The 12,224-nt window shown below is 24.2% G+C and overlaps 8 protein-coding genes across 8 annotated transcripts; 2 read left to right on the top strand and 6 right to left on the bottom strand.

Moving 5' to 3' along the window:
• Positions 1-903: 903 nt before the first annotated feature.
• ENU1_188640 (HMG (high mobility group) box domain containing protein) lies at positions 904-2,013 on the top strand (the record flags this gene model as incomplete). The annotated part of the gene is made up of 1 exon (XM_008861737.1): positions 904-2,013. One exon carries the CDS (start codon positions 904-906, stop codon positions 2,011-2,013), a length of 1,110 nt encoding a protein of 369 aa, XP_008859959.1.
• Positions 2,014-2,131: 118 nt separating this feature from the next.
• ENU1_188630 (ribonuclease P protein subunit p30, putative) lies at positions 2,132-2,895 on the bottom strand (the record flags this gene model as incomplete). Its single annotated transcript, XM_008861736.1, has 2 exons — positions 2,132-2,590; positions 2,644-2,895. 2 exons carry the CDS (start codon positions 2,893-2,895, stop codon positions 2,132-2,134), a joined length of 711 nt encoding a protein of 236 aa, XP_008859958.1.
• Positions 2,896-3,604: 709 nt separating this feature from the next.
• Positions 3,605-4,465, bottom strand: ENU1_188620 (hypothetical protein; the record flags this gene model as incomplete). The annotated part of the gene is made up of 3 exons (XM_008861735.1): positions 3,605-4,049; positions 4,105-4,190; positions 4,265-4,465. The coding sequence occupies 3 exons, from the start codon at positions 4,463-4,465 to the stop codon at positions 3,605-3,607; spliced, it is 732 nt and encodes a 243-aa protein (XP_008859957.1).
• A 169-nt stretch (positions 4,466-4,634) lies between these two features.
• ENU1_188610 (hypothetical protein) lies at positions 4,635-5,624 on the bottom strand (the record flags this gene model as incomplete). The annotated part of the gene is made up of 1 exon (XM_008861734.1): positions 4,635-5,624. The coding sequence occupies one exon, from the start codon at positions 5,622-5,624 to the stop codon at positions 4,635-4,637; it is 990 nt and encodes a 329-aa protein (XP_008859956.1).
• Positions 5,625-6,283: 659 nt separating this feature from the next.
• Positions 6,284-6,603, top strand: ENU1_188600 (hypothetical protein; the record flags this gene model as incomplete). Its single annotated transcript, XM_008861733.1, has 2 exons — positions 6,284-6,349; positions 6,433-6,603. 2 exons carry the CDS (start codon positions 6,284-6,286, stop codon positions 6,601-6,603), a joined length of 237 nt encoding a protein of 78 aa, XP_008859955.1.
• Positions 6,604-6,678: 75 nt separating this feature from the next.
• ENU1_188590 (translation initiation factor, putative) lies at positions 6,679-7,066 on the bottom strand (the record flags this gene model as incomplete). Its single annotated transcript, XM_008861732.1, has 2 exons — positions 6,679-6,825; positions 6,881-7,066. 2 exons carry the CDS (start codon positions 7,064-7,066, stop codon positions 6,679-6,681), a joined length of 333 nt encoding a protein of 110 aa, XP_008859954.1.
• Positions 7,067-7,698: 632 nt separating this feature from the next.
• ENU1_188580 (nuclear pore protein, putative) lies at positions 7,699-8,820 on the bottom strand (the record flags this gene model as incomplete). Its single annotated transcript, XM_008861731.1, has 1 exon — positions 7,699-8,820. One exon carries the CDS (start codon positions 8,818-8,820, stop codon positions 7,699-7,701), a length of 1,122 nt encoding a protein of 373 aa, XP_008859953.1.
• A 480-nt stretch (positions 8,821-9,300) lies between these two features.
• Positions 9,301-9,567, bottom strand: ENU1_188570 (hypothetical protein; the record flags this gene model as incomplete). The annotated part of the gene is made up of 1 exon (XM_008861730.1): positions 9,301-9,567. The coding sequence occupies one exon, from the start codon at positions 9,565-9,567 to the stop codon at positions 9,301-9,303; it is 267 nt and encodes an 88-aa protein (XP_008859952.1).
• Positions 9,568-12,224: the final 2,657 nt, after the last annotated feature.

Here is a 12,224-nt window from a genome sequence, read left to right as displayed (position 1 = left end):
TCCATTTTTGCTAATTTACCTTTGTCCATTTTATTTGGTATGTTTTTTCTTAGTTCATTTTTTTAATTGAAGTTTCTTTCCTTCTTATTTAAATATTGATAAAACAACATTGTTTTTACTTCTCTTGGTTTTATTTATTTTTTTTTCTTTTTCATTAAAAACTTCTTTGTAAACTTCTCATTTCTCTTCTTCTTTCTTTAAGAATTCCTCTCCTTTGTTTATTTTTCTTCTTTCAGTGTTTTTTCATCCTCTCCTTTTTTAGTTGTTTAACTAATCTAAAAAATTGATAGTTTATCTACTCAAATGGATCAATCTCTTCCTTCTTTCTTATTTGTTTTGTTTCTTTTATTGTTTTATCATTTTTATTACTCAATTTTTATTATAGGCACTTTATTCTTTCCTTTGTTTATATTAACTTGAATTATTCTGTGTTTAGAATAATACTGTTCTTTAACTCTTTTTTCTCAAAGTCTTTACTTATGATGTGTTTTTCACTAAAGAAAAGAAAAAAATTTTACTCAGTGGAGTTTATTTTGAAAGCTACTTAATTTTGGCTTTAGACCCATTAAAAATTTTTTGAGATAAACCCCACTAGACTCTTAATGAACGTAATTATAAGATTCGGCAAATTAAGTTCTTGATTACCTAATACATTAAGGAAATAGATGAAAAGACGACAACTAGGAAAGAAACTTCAAAAACAGGAAAACCTACTTTTTTCTCTTTTCATATAACTAGTGAAGATAATGGGGGACAAAAAAAAATAGAGCACAATAGTGTAAATCACAGGGACTTTACCTTAAGAATCTACTTAGCTTAAGAATAGAAAAAATTAGAAAAGAAATGGTTACTATAAAAGAGAACTAGTATTGTATCAAATCTCATTAGACTTAAGTTTAAAATATGTCTCAACAATCTACTAATGCCCATATTTATATTTATATGCTTGAACAAGGATATCGGGATGCGGCTAAAGTATTTAAAAAAGAAGCAAAAGTTGATTATGATGCTGAGACTAGTTGTATAGAGTGTATTTCTGCATGTTCTTCACAATCATTAGAAAAGAAAGAAGAGATTGTAAGAAAATCTAGTTTATTACAAGACACTAAAAAGCCAGTAATTAAAACTGAGAAAGAAAAAAAAAAAGACAAAAAAGTATCGAAAAAAGAAGATGAAAAGAAAGTATCAGAAAAATCAACACCAAAGAAAGATGAAAATAAACCAAAAAAACCAAAAAATGCTTATTTATTATTTTCATCAGAAAAATACCCTCAATATAAGAAACAGTTCCCTGATTTAAAAATATCAGAGATTGGTAAAAAAATAGGGGTCGAATGGAAAGAATTACCTGAAGAACAAAAGAAAAAATATATCGACCAATATTATGCGTCTAAAGCAGAGTATAATGACAAGCTAAAAGAATATGATGCACAAACACTAAATACTGAAGATAAAAAAGAAAAGAAAACAAAAAAAGTAACAAAGAAGGAAGATGAAAAGGCTACAGAAGAAAAAAAACCAAAGAAAGTTGAAAGTAAGAAGGAAGAAAAATCAAAGAAAGTTGAAATTAAAAAAGAAGAAGATGAAAAACCAAAGAAGGTTGAAATTAAAAAAGAAGAAGAAAAAAAAGAAAAGAAACATTCAAAGAAAACAGATGATAAGAAAAAAGAAGAAATAAAAAAGAATGAAGGAAAGAAAGAAAGTGATAAAAAAGAAGATACGAAAAAAGACAAGAAAGCGAAGAAGTTGGAAAAGAAAGAGGATGAAAAAAAACATGAAAAGAAAGAGGAAAAAACAGAAGAAAAGAAACCTAAAAAACCTGAAAGTGAAAAAGAAGAAAGTAAAAAAGAAAAGAAACATTCAAAGAAAACAGATGATAAGAAAAAAGATGAAGAGAAATCAAAAAAGGTTGAAGACAAGAAAAGTAAAAAACAAAAAAAGGATGATTCAAGTTCATCTGATGAAGATATGAATACTGTTCTTCTTAAAATTCAAAAAAAAATAAAATCGTAAATATAAAAAATACACACATTCTTTCAAATGATTACTTTATTAATTTTAATTATTTTTTAAATAGATGATAATTAACAATAGAAAAAAAAATGAAAGATTAGAATTGAGGATAGTATAATTAGACAATAACCAAACAATTAATAGGATTTCTTTTTCTTGAACGAGTTATACAACGCATAGGGTTTGAACAAATAGCATCATATGATTGAGAAGGTGTAAGACCAAGAGTCCTACCAAAATGTTGTAGTGAACGAAGAGACTTAAATGAATTTAATGAAGTAGCACCACTTGAAAGAATTAAATTTCTAGCTTTAGTTAATATGATAAAGTCATGAATATTTGAAAAAATTTGAGAACGTAAATTTCCATTTTTAATAGATGAAAGAGATGATATCTTTATTTCAAAAAAAATTCCTCTTGTAAGAGCAGTTCTAATAGCATTTATATTAGTATAAAAAGAATACCGTAAAAAGTCTAATGTAATAATATCAGTTGTTGCTAATGAACATGTTTCATTAAATGCCCTTTCATTAGTTGGTTCTACTGATACTAAGTCAAATGACTTACCAATAACAACCTATTTCATTAAATATATTCAATGGATCAAAAAAATTAAAATAATAAACAAACTAAAGAATGAAGTGTTTGTAAATTTGATACAATAAATGATGCTCTTGTAAGTTGTTTATGACTAGGTAATAAAGAATATTCTCCACTAGGTAAATTAGTTTGATATTGATATTTAGGTGGTTTAATCTCTTGGAAAAGCCTATTTTCTTTAATTTTAATAGCAAAAATTACATAGCGAAATTCATTAAAAAGAGGGGATTGGGATATTTCATTATATCCGTTCTCTGAGTATTCAACACAGCAATCAGCCATTTTTCGACTTTATTAGTTTTCGCCGTCAATTAAGTGATTTAAAAAGTGGTCAGCATTTTATTTTTCTTGGTATCAAATTAGTAGTTTTCCCTTGTAATTCTTCTTTTTTTTTTCATTTTTGGTAATTGTTTTTTTTATTTCGCCATCAAATCAACTCTTTTGTTTCTTATTTATTACTAATAACCGTTTAGAATCTACGATTGATTTTTGAGAATAAATTGACTGAATTATCTGACTTTCAATAATATTTTATTAAAAAATCTTTTTATTTTAGTCTATATTTTTCTATATTCTTACTTTATCTTTTTATAATTTTGTGCTATTTACTAATTTTCAAAGCTTCTTTTTTAAACAACTTCCTGAAATAAACACATTACACTAACTTTCTGATGCAAGATAGTTAATAACAAGAAACTAAATAATTTAATGTTTTAAACCATTTAAAAAGAATAAAAATAATGAAAGAAAAAGAAGCTTTATTTTAGTTGAAATAAGTCACATAAACCATAGAATATCAAAAACCAAAAGAACAATAGAAAGATTTATGACAAAATCATAAAAAATTAAAATAAATATAATTTCAATAAGAAATATTTTCTTTAAAACAAAATATTATTAAATTCATTTTTTTAATAAAACTAAATTAATCTATAAAATAAAAATATTTTTAGTAAAACTTCAATTAGACACAAATATGTTCTATTCAATTCTATTCTTCATCCATTAAACAAACCATATTTTCTTGAACAAATTGAATAACAGGACCATTCATTAAAAGGTCATCTATTATTTGTTTTAAAACATTAGTCACATCATTATTATTTGTTAATGCAACATAATGATAAATTGACATAAGATGAATTGGTTTTAAGAGTACAATAATTTTCTTAATAGTCTCTATTCTATTTGCAATTATAGGTACACCATTATTAATTTTATTAATAAATCCAATCAATGCATTTGATACTTCTTCTGGTGTTAATAAATCATGTTCAATAGAATAAAACACATCACTTGCCATTGTTAAATATTCAATACAATCATTTTGTATTGTTGAAGCTTGACAAGTAGAATAGAGTAAAGCATCTTGAATTGCAAAACATGTTTTTGTAAGAATAATCCAAAATTTTACATGAAATAAACCATGGACATAACTATATTTTAGTTATATAATTATAAAATAGAAATTACAAAAAGATATAATCAAACTTGGATGCTAAACGATGAATAATTTCCATTTGTTGATTATTTTCATAATACAAAGCTTTAAAAGCATTTACATTTCTTCCAAGATTCTAAAGAAATAAGTCTTTAATTTTTTTTTAATAGAGACTCTTTTTGGTTAGTAGATTTATTTAATATTACAAACAGAATAAAGGTCATCAGTAATTTTTTGTAAAGACGTTGTAATACCTTCAAAACTATCACATGATGACTCTTCTACAAATTGAATAAATTCTTTCATATCATTCTTCATATCAGAAATTAATGGGATTGCATCTTCATATTCTCCAAAGAATTCAACAGCTTTTAAGAAAGTGAAAGGTTGAGTTGGTAGATTAAGAGTCATAAAATAATATTACTAGTTCTTTTTATGAAAAGAAAAAACCGAAATGAAAAGGAACAAATAATAAAAAGAGAATTTTAAAAGATTTATCAAACATTTAAATAAAAACAATAACTCGTTTATGTGATTGTTTGTTTAATGATACTCATTCTTTATTTGTTATGACTATTCTTCAATTCGATAATGAATTGGTAGAATTTGATGGCTTTACTTTAAATTGATCACCAATGCATTGAATGTATACATAACAAGATGTAACAACTCGAATTGTTTCAGGAAATCCCTTTTTTAGTCTAGCATCTTCAAGTTTTTTTAAACATTTATTAAAACTACCAACATTATATCTTAAATGGTTTTTACGTTCTTTTTCTCCTTTAATTCCATCATAAATATTAATTCCTTTTAATCGAGTATATTCTTTAAAAACATCTACTGCAAGAATACTTGGAAATCCTTTGATTCTTGCAACACTCTTTCCTTGTTCTATTATTTTTTTCATGACATCAATAACTAAATTGTAATTTACATCAAAAACACATTTTTGGGGATTTTTAAATAAAACACTTGTAGACAATTCTTCAGTCTCTTCTAAATCTACTTTTTTTTCTTCACTATGTTCTCTCATTGTTTTTAGTGTTATATCTTCAATAGTATCTGTTTCATCATCGTCAATAACTGTTTTCTTTTTAATTTCTTTTTTTCTTTCTTTTGTTGGTTGACGTGGCTTTTTCCGTTCTTCTTTTTCTAATGAGAGTCCTTTCATTTCAAATAATTGTGTTGTATTTGATTCTTCTCCTCCAACAAGAGCAAGTCCTATTATTTCATCATTTATTTCATTGTATTGTTTTTTTAATGTCATTAGATCCCTATTCATATACTCCAACTTAGTCTCTAACAATGCTTTCTCTTGTTTAGTCTTTTCAATTTCACTTTTAATTCTTTCAAATTGAACTTTTTGTGTTGCTAGTTCTAGTTCTTTCTTTTCATCATTTTCTCGCAGTTGAAGATTCTCTTGTTTTAGTCTTTTCACTTCTTCTTCTGCTTTTGAGCATTTTATTTTCATCTCTTCTATATTTTTTTCTTTATCTCTCATTTGTTCTGAATTGCTCTTTAATTTACAATATTCATCTAAAGACAAAGTAATGTTCTTATCTACGCTCATTGACTCTTTTTGAAGATGGTTCTTTTTTATTTGATCCTTTGATTCTTTTCTTTTTCTTCATCTTTTCCTTTCTTTTTTTTCTCTTTCTACCATTTATTTTCCCTAAGTTTTTAAAGAATAGATTTTATTTTAGGGTTTGTTATAACCCTCACTATTTTTATATTTACTAATAAAAATTTTTAAAAGAAATGTTAAAAATTATGAAACATCTTTCTTTCCTTTCTTCATTCGGACATCACTACTCGCTTAAATTCTTCAAATGATATTTTCCCATCTTTATCTGTATCAGCTTCTTTAATCATAGCATTGATTTCCTCGTTTGTGAGTTTTTCTCCTAGTGTTGTCATAACCCTTTTTAAAGAGACAGTTGTAATATAGTCAGTGCCTTCAAAAGCAAAAATGTCAAACACTTGACGAAGTTCTTCTTCAGTCATTTACTTTATTATTTTTTCATAGTTCTGTTTTTTGTCTCAAGAAAAAACTATTAATTATGACTTACCTTTTCAAATAAATTCAACAGCTATATCTTAGAAAGAATAAAAAGGCATCTCTTAGTTTTTTATTTGCTTGTCATTAATTATACAATTATTATCACATATTCAAAAAGACATGAAAAATAAGAAAATCTAAAATGAATCTTAAAATTTTATTTAATCTTAATGAAAGTAGAAAGTCTCGCAAAATTCAGAGAATATGCAGAGGCATTGTTCAGGGCTAACCAAAATGTTTGTTAAACAAAAGACTAAGATTATTAGTCATGAATTTGTAATTTAAATTGAATTAAGAAAGGGTTGAACTGATTAGATAGACAAGATATTTTATGAAGTATCGAGATGATGATTTGGTTATTACTTTAAAAGTTACTGATAACGTTAAAACATATACCTACGACATTAAGGATAGAAAAGAAATGAATGCTGTTACTGAATTAAATATGAAAATGATGTCATACATGTCAGGAAGAACAAAATTGGAATAATCAATTCACTCCTTTTAGTAATTATTTTTCCAGTATTATATTTTAATGGAACAAATGAAATAATAAAAACTCAATTTAGAAACCATGGATTTTAATATTTTCTGGAAGAAGAATACCTTCAGCAAGGAAGAAATTTGAGGCTGCTTTACGTTGATCACCTGATAACTTAAATTCAACTTCACCATCTTTTGATTTTTGTAATGAGCCGTTACAGTTAAATGTCTATAAATATTAGTTATATTGAATTTATAAGTATCTTCAAAAAAAAAAGACAAACACGTTTAAAGTGCTTAAGAATTAAATCAGCGTCATACCTTTCTGGAATACCTGTAATTGTTGTTACACATTTTCTTCCATTACGTTGTTGTATTCTAAAATGAACAATAAATGAACCTTTTCCTGAAATGGTTGATTCCTCAACTAATTGGTCGTTATTTGTAATAAGTTCAGCTGATTCTGCCATGATTGCGACTTTTGGTTCTTTTAGTTCTTTTTGTGTTTTTGTCTTTCTTAAAATTATATTTTTATTATATTTTTATTATTATTTTACTATTAAAACCCTATTCTTTTTTTTTATCACACATTCAACTTTGACGTTTCATTAAGATCAAAAAATGTGTTATAAAACATACAAGAAGGTACTAAGTAATAATAGAATGGAAATCAGGGTTTAAAAATAAAAAGTAATTAAAACAAAAGGACTAAATAATCACATTGAAGTTTAATGGAAAGAGAAGAAAAATACGAAAAGCCACATAAGAAACAAGTCCGTTCTGTTGATGATGTAAAAATATATTCAGTTAATCACCCAATTGAACAAAAAGCAGTAAAAGAAAAACATTTCGTTGAAATTGATGATACAAAAAGTAAAAATGACATGAGAAAAGAATATAAATCACAAAAACATCAAAAGCCAAAAGGAAAAACACCTCAAAGAGGAGGTAAACGAATAGAACGATTTGAAGAAGATTAAATAATATTTTGATGTCTTCTTTTTCATATATTGAAAGAAAATTCATTTATTTTTGTTTTTTTTTATTATTAACAATATATTTCTTTACTAAAATTCAATTCAAATAAAATGAGAATATCATTTTATATATCAATCTCAAATGGACTGTATTCAATCTTATGAAGAACAACTACAGGAAATTTCCACTCAGGACTATTGTTTGATATAATCTGACTCTTTTGATAATCAATAACCTCTTCTTTTTCATTCTCTTGTGTATTATTATCTTCGTCAAGAACAGAATATCGTGTAAAATGAGGAACAACAAAAGTAACAGTTTTAGTACTTTCTTCATAACTTTTAATATCTACTTTCTTACTTAAACGGGGAAGAAGTTTTCTAAATTCTTCTACTGTATCAACGACATTCTCTAAAACAATAGTAGCTTCTTTATTTAACTTCTCTCCAAATCGAGGTTTTTGAATTCCATCTGGATAAACATCACAATATCCTCGTTCTATAATAATAGATATATCTAAATTAACATTTGTTAAATCAACTTTTGACCACATAACCTTACCATAACCTGGTCTTGAAACTTCAAATGAAGAAACATCTTTAAGTTGTTCAATTGACATAGCTTTTAATGCTTGCATTGAAGGATTACATACATACCCTTGTTTTAATCCTATTGGTTTAATGTCATATGAAACATTTGGTTGTAATGCCTCAATTTCTCTTTCAGCATCAAATAATATTTTGTCAATAACTTTTGGATCAATTATACAACATGATGTATTAAACATCATTTCTTCTGGTCTTACAAAATCTGGTTGATTCATTGATGTTTGGTCATGGTATATCCATGACTTTTCTTTATTTTGTTTGTCTTTTGAAACGTTAGTTCCAATTGATAATGATGAAATAGAAAGAGGGTTTAATAACACTGTGTTATTATTTCCTGTTGTTGAATTTCCAAATCCAGTATTAAATGTGTTTGAAAAAAGACTATTAGTACTTCCAAGTCCTGTTGTTGAATTTGTTCCAAGTCCAGTGCTAAGTGAATTTGAGAAAAGGCTATTAGTACTTCCAAGTCCTGTTGTTGTATTTGTTCCAAATCCAGTATTAAGTGAAGTAGAAAAAAGGTTAGTAGAATTTCCAAGTCCTCCATTTGATGTTAATGAAGGAAATGCATTAGTTGAAAGACTAGGTATACTGCTATTTGTTCCAGATGTTAAAGAGGTATTTTGATTTAAGTTTTGCATGAAATGAATCTCAAGATTTTATTTTCCTATTTTTGTTTTTTATCTTTATAAAAATGCAATATATAACAAAAAATAATGAGCTGGATTATTTTAGTTCAAAAAGATTCTTTTTTTAAGAAGTACTTTATAAATTTAATAGAAAGAAATAATGAATAAAATGAATGATATTCCGATTACTTTCACTATTAGTCATTTCATTATAATGACATGAATTTAAAAAGTTAGAAAAGTGAATCAATTTTAATATCAAAACACAAGAAAAAAGAAAAATAATAATAGTATTGAATAAAAAATACAGAAATTATAAATATTTTTTTAGTTTGTTTCATTCAGAATAATCAAATAGAATAATTTTATGTGAAAACAATCAGAACGATACTATTTATTTTAATTGATTTTTAACTTATAAAAATTTGTTTTGTTATTAAAATAATCAACAATAAATTTATTCACCTTTAATCGTCTAAAAAACAAAATGAGTTAAGCAATAGCATCATATTCGCTAGACTTATTGGTCATCTTCTTATAAATGAATAAAACTGTAATTGCAAGAATCAAAATTATTATGACAACAGTAATACCAATAGCACATCCAATGGCAACCCAAAATTCTACAGAATATTTATTGTCATCTTCTGTTCCACTACTTGAGTCATTGCTATAACTACTTGAGTCATTGCTATAACTACTTGATTGTTCAGAGAAAGCACAAATAATGAATAAGGCAAGAAGAATGAGTACTTTCATTTGTAGTATTGAATTGAAAACCCTTTTACTAGATTAGATTAAATAACAAATATTCTTTCTACTCAAACTATTCAAAGTTTTTCTATATAACAGTTCAATTTAAAGAATAAACTACCATTTTTTGAAGATAAAATCAGATTATTATTATTTTTTTTAAATTTAAAATCATTTTAAATATTTCAAACTTATTGTATTGTTCATGTTATTACCAATAACTGTTATTTGCCTAAAAAATTGTTTCTATTTAATTTAATATTTTATAGAATGAAGATAAAAGAAGTTTTTTATTCACCTAATAAGTAATTCAAATTAAAAAAATTAAAGCAGAATTTTCATTTCTCATTTCTTTGTTAAAAAACATATTGAAATTTAATAATTTATAAGTAATCTTTTATTATACTAATTTTCATCAATTTTTTTTTATTTAAGAAATTTCTTTTTTAAGGGTTTCAAAATTTCTCTTCATTTAATTAGAAATCAAAAAGTACATTATATTTTATCAAGTTTCATTTAATTCATTAATTGAGTCAAAAAACTTTGATTGGCACGAATTTAACAATTGTGCATCAAGAACAAAATTTTTTTCTTATAACTATCATTAAAATAATAAAAAAGTAAAACAAATATCTTTTTTTTTAAGGAAATATTGTGTATATTTGATGAAAATAAAATATTGAATGATAAGAAATATCTTAAAAATGAAATCAATTAATTAAGTAAATTGATAAATATATAATAGGTTGTTGTCTACTAAAATGAATTTAAACTAATTAATTTTAATATTCATCTATGTTGTTTTATTAATGACAATAATATAGTTATAATAAAAATACTTTCATTAACGCCATTTACCTCTATATTCAACTTTTTATTTTTGAGTAAACACTTTATTAACCAAAAAAGATTTACTCTATAATATTCTTTCATCCCATCATTCTTCATTTGTATTTATTTTCTTTTATTTTTAATAAATTTGTTTGCAATAATACCTTTAAAATAAACATTCTTTAGATGGATATGAGCACACCCTATATCAATTTGCATTTCTGTTATTTGTTTTATTGTGCGTTAATAAACGTTGTTCAATAGTATTTTTAAGAAATGAAGTAAAAACTTTTAAAGCCCAATTTATCCATGTAATAGTCAATAATGTTTATGATTTAATTCACCTCATTCTTTATATATTAATATAATCATTCATTTTAGTATTTCATTTTTTGTGTGTTTAGTTGGTGTTTAATCCATTCTTTAGTCCACTTTTTTATTCTTTTACTTGTATAAGTTATTTTATCCAAATTATTTAAACTACATTTAATCATTGGATTTTCCTTTTTTGGTTCATTTATTATTTTATTCCATTTCTTCATTTTATATATTTATTACTTCTTTATATCTGTTTTACATTATGTTATTTCTTATATTAGTTGTTCTTTTTTTATCATTCTTTTCTTCTTTCTCCGTTATTTCTTTCATTTTTATTTTTATTTCATTTTTGTTTTTCTCTTATTTCTTGTTCATGTTTGTGTATTGTAAAATATATCATTCTCTTTATTTCATTTTATCCCTCTTTCATATTTTAAATTCTATTTCAAATTTTAGTATTATTTTTAGTCTTATTTCTTTCTTGCGATTTTATTTCCATTATTCTCTTCCATTATTCTTCTTTCATTTGTTTATTCCTGTCTATTGAATAATTCTTTCTATTTTAATCTTATTTTTATCATTATTTGTTCATTCTGCATTTCATGTGTATTTCTTCAATTATTTGTTTGTTGATTTAAATCATAAATAATTTTAGTTTGATTTAATTTAATAAGACAAAAACTGTATGTTTTATTCTAATTATTTATCATTCGTTGTGTTGTATTATAGATTTCTCTTCAATTTTAATATCTCGATTCTTTTTGTTATTCTTTTTCAGTTCTTTAAATATTCATTGTTTGTTTTGATTATGTTATTTCATTCATCTGTAAATTATTTATTTCTATTTGTTTTGTGTATTTATGAATAAATAAATTGAAAATGAAATAAATTCAACATGATTTAAATGATATTTGAAAGTTTTGTTTATACAAAATCAGAAGATAAAGATTTTATAAATATTTCTTTATTTCTTTACTCTTTTTCTCTTATTTATTGGTTCATTTCATATATTATCATTAATTGATTCATTATTCTTTGCATTCACTTGATCAACTGGATATTGTTTCTGTTGATTCATATTCAATACATATAAATGTCTCACATTTATTGTTTTTGTTCATTTATTGTTTAATACATTTATTGTTTGTGTTTAATTCTTTCTGATAATATGTTTTGTTGAATTATATGTTTAATTCTATATCCTCTTCTTGTATATTCATCTTCTTACTCTTTATTTATGTTTTTTCAACATTCTGTGATATATACATGTTTATGAATATTCAAAGAGTTTTTGTTTGAATATATTAATAATAGATTAAGTGTTTTATTGTTGAATCAAAATTAATACATTTGTTAGTTTTATGACTTTCATTGTGTTTATTTGAATATTTATTTCTTTATTTTTATTCTTTCATCAATTCTTGATATTTTTTGAATGTATTTATTAATCATTTATTTTATTATAAAGAGATATTAATCACATCTTTTTCGGCAACGAAAAAAAGCAAATAATT

This window comes from Entamoeba nuttalli (genome assembly GCF_000257125.1).
Source record: "Entamoeba nuttalli P19 unplaced genomic scaffold asmbl_8761, whole genome shotgun sequence".
Taxonomy (NCBI): domain Eukaryota; phylum Evosea; order Mastigamoebida; family Endamoebidae; genus Entamoeba; species Entamoeba nuttalli.
This window is presented reverse-complemented; position numbering and strand designations above follow the sequence as displayed.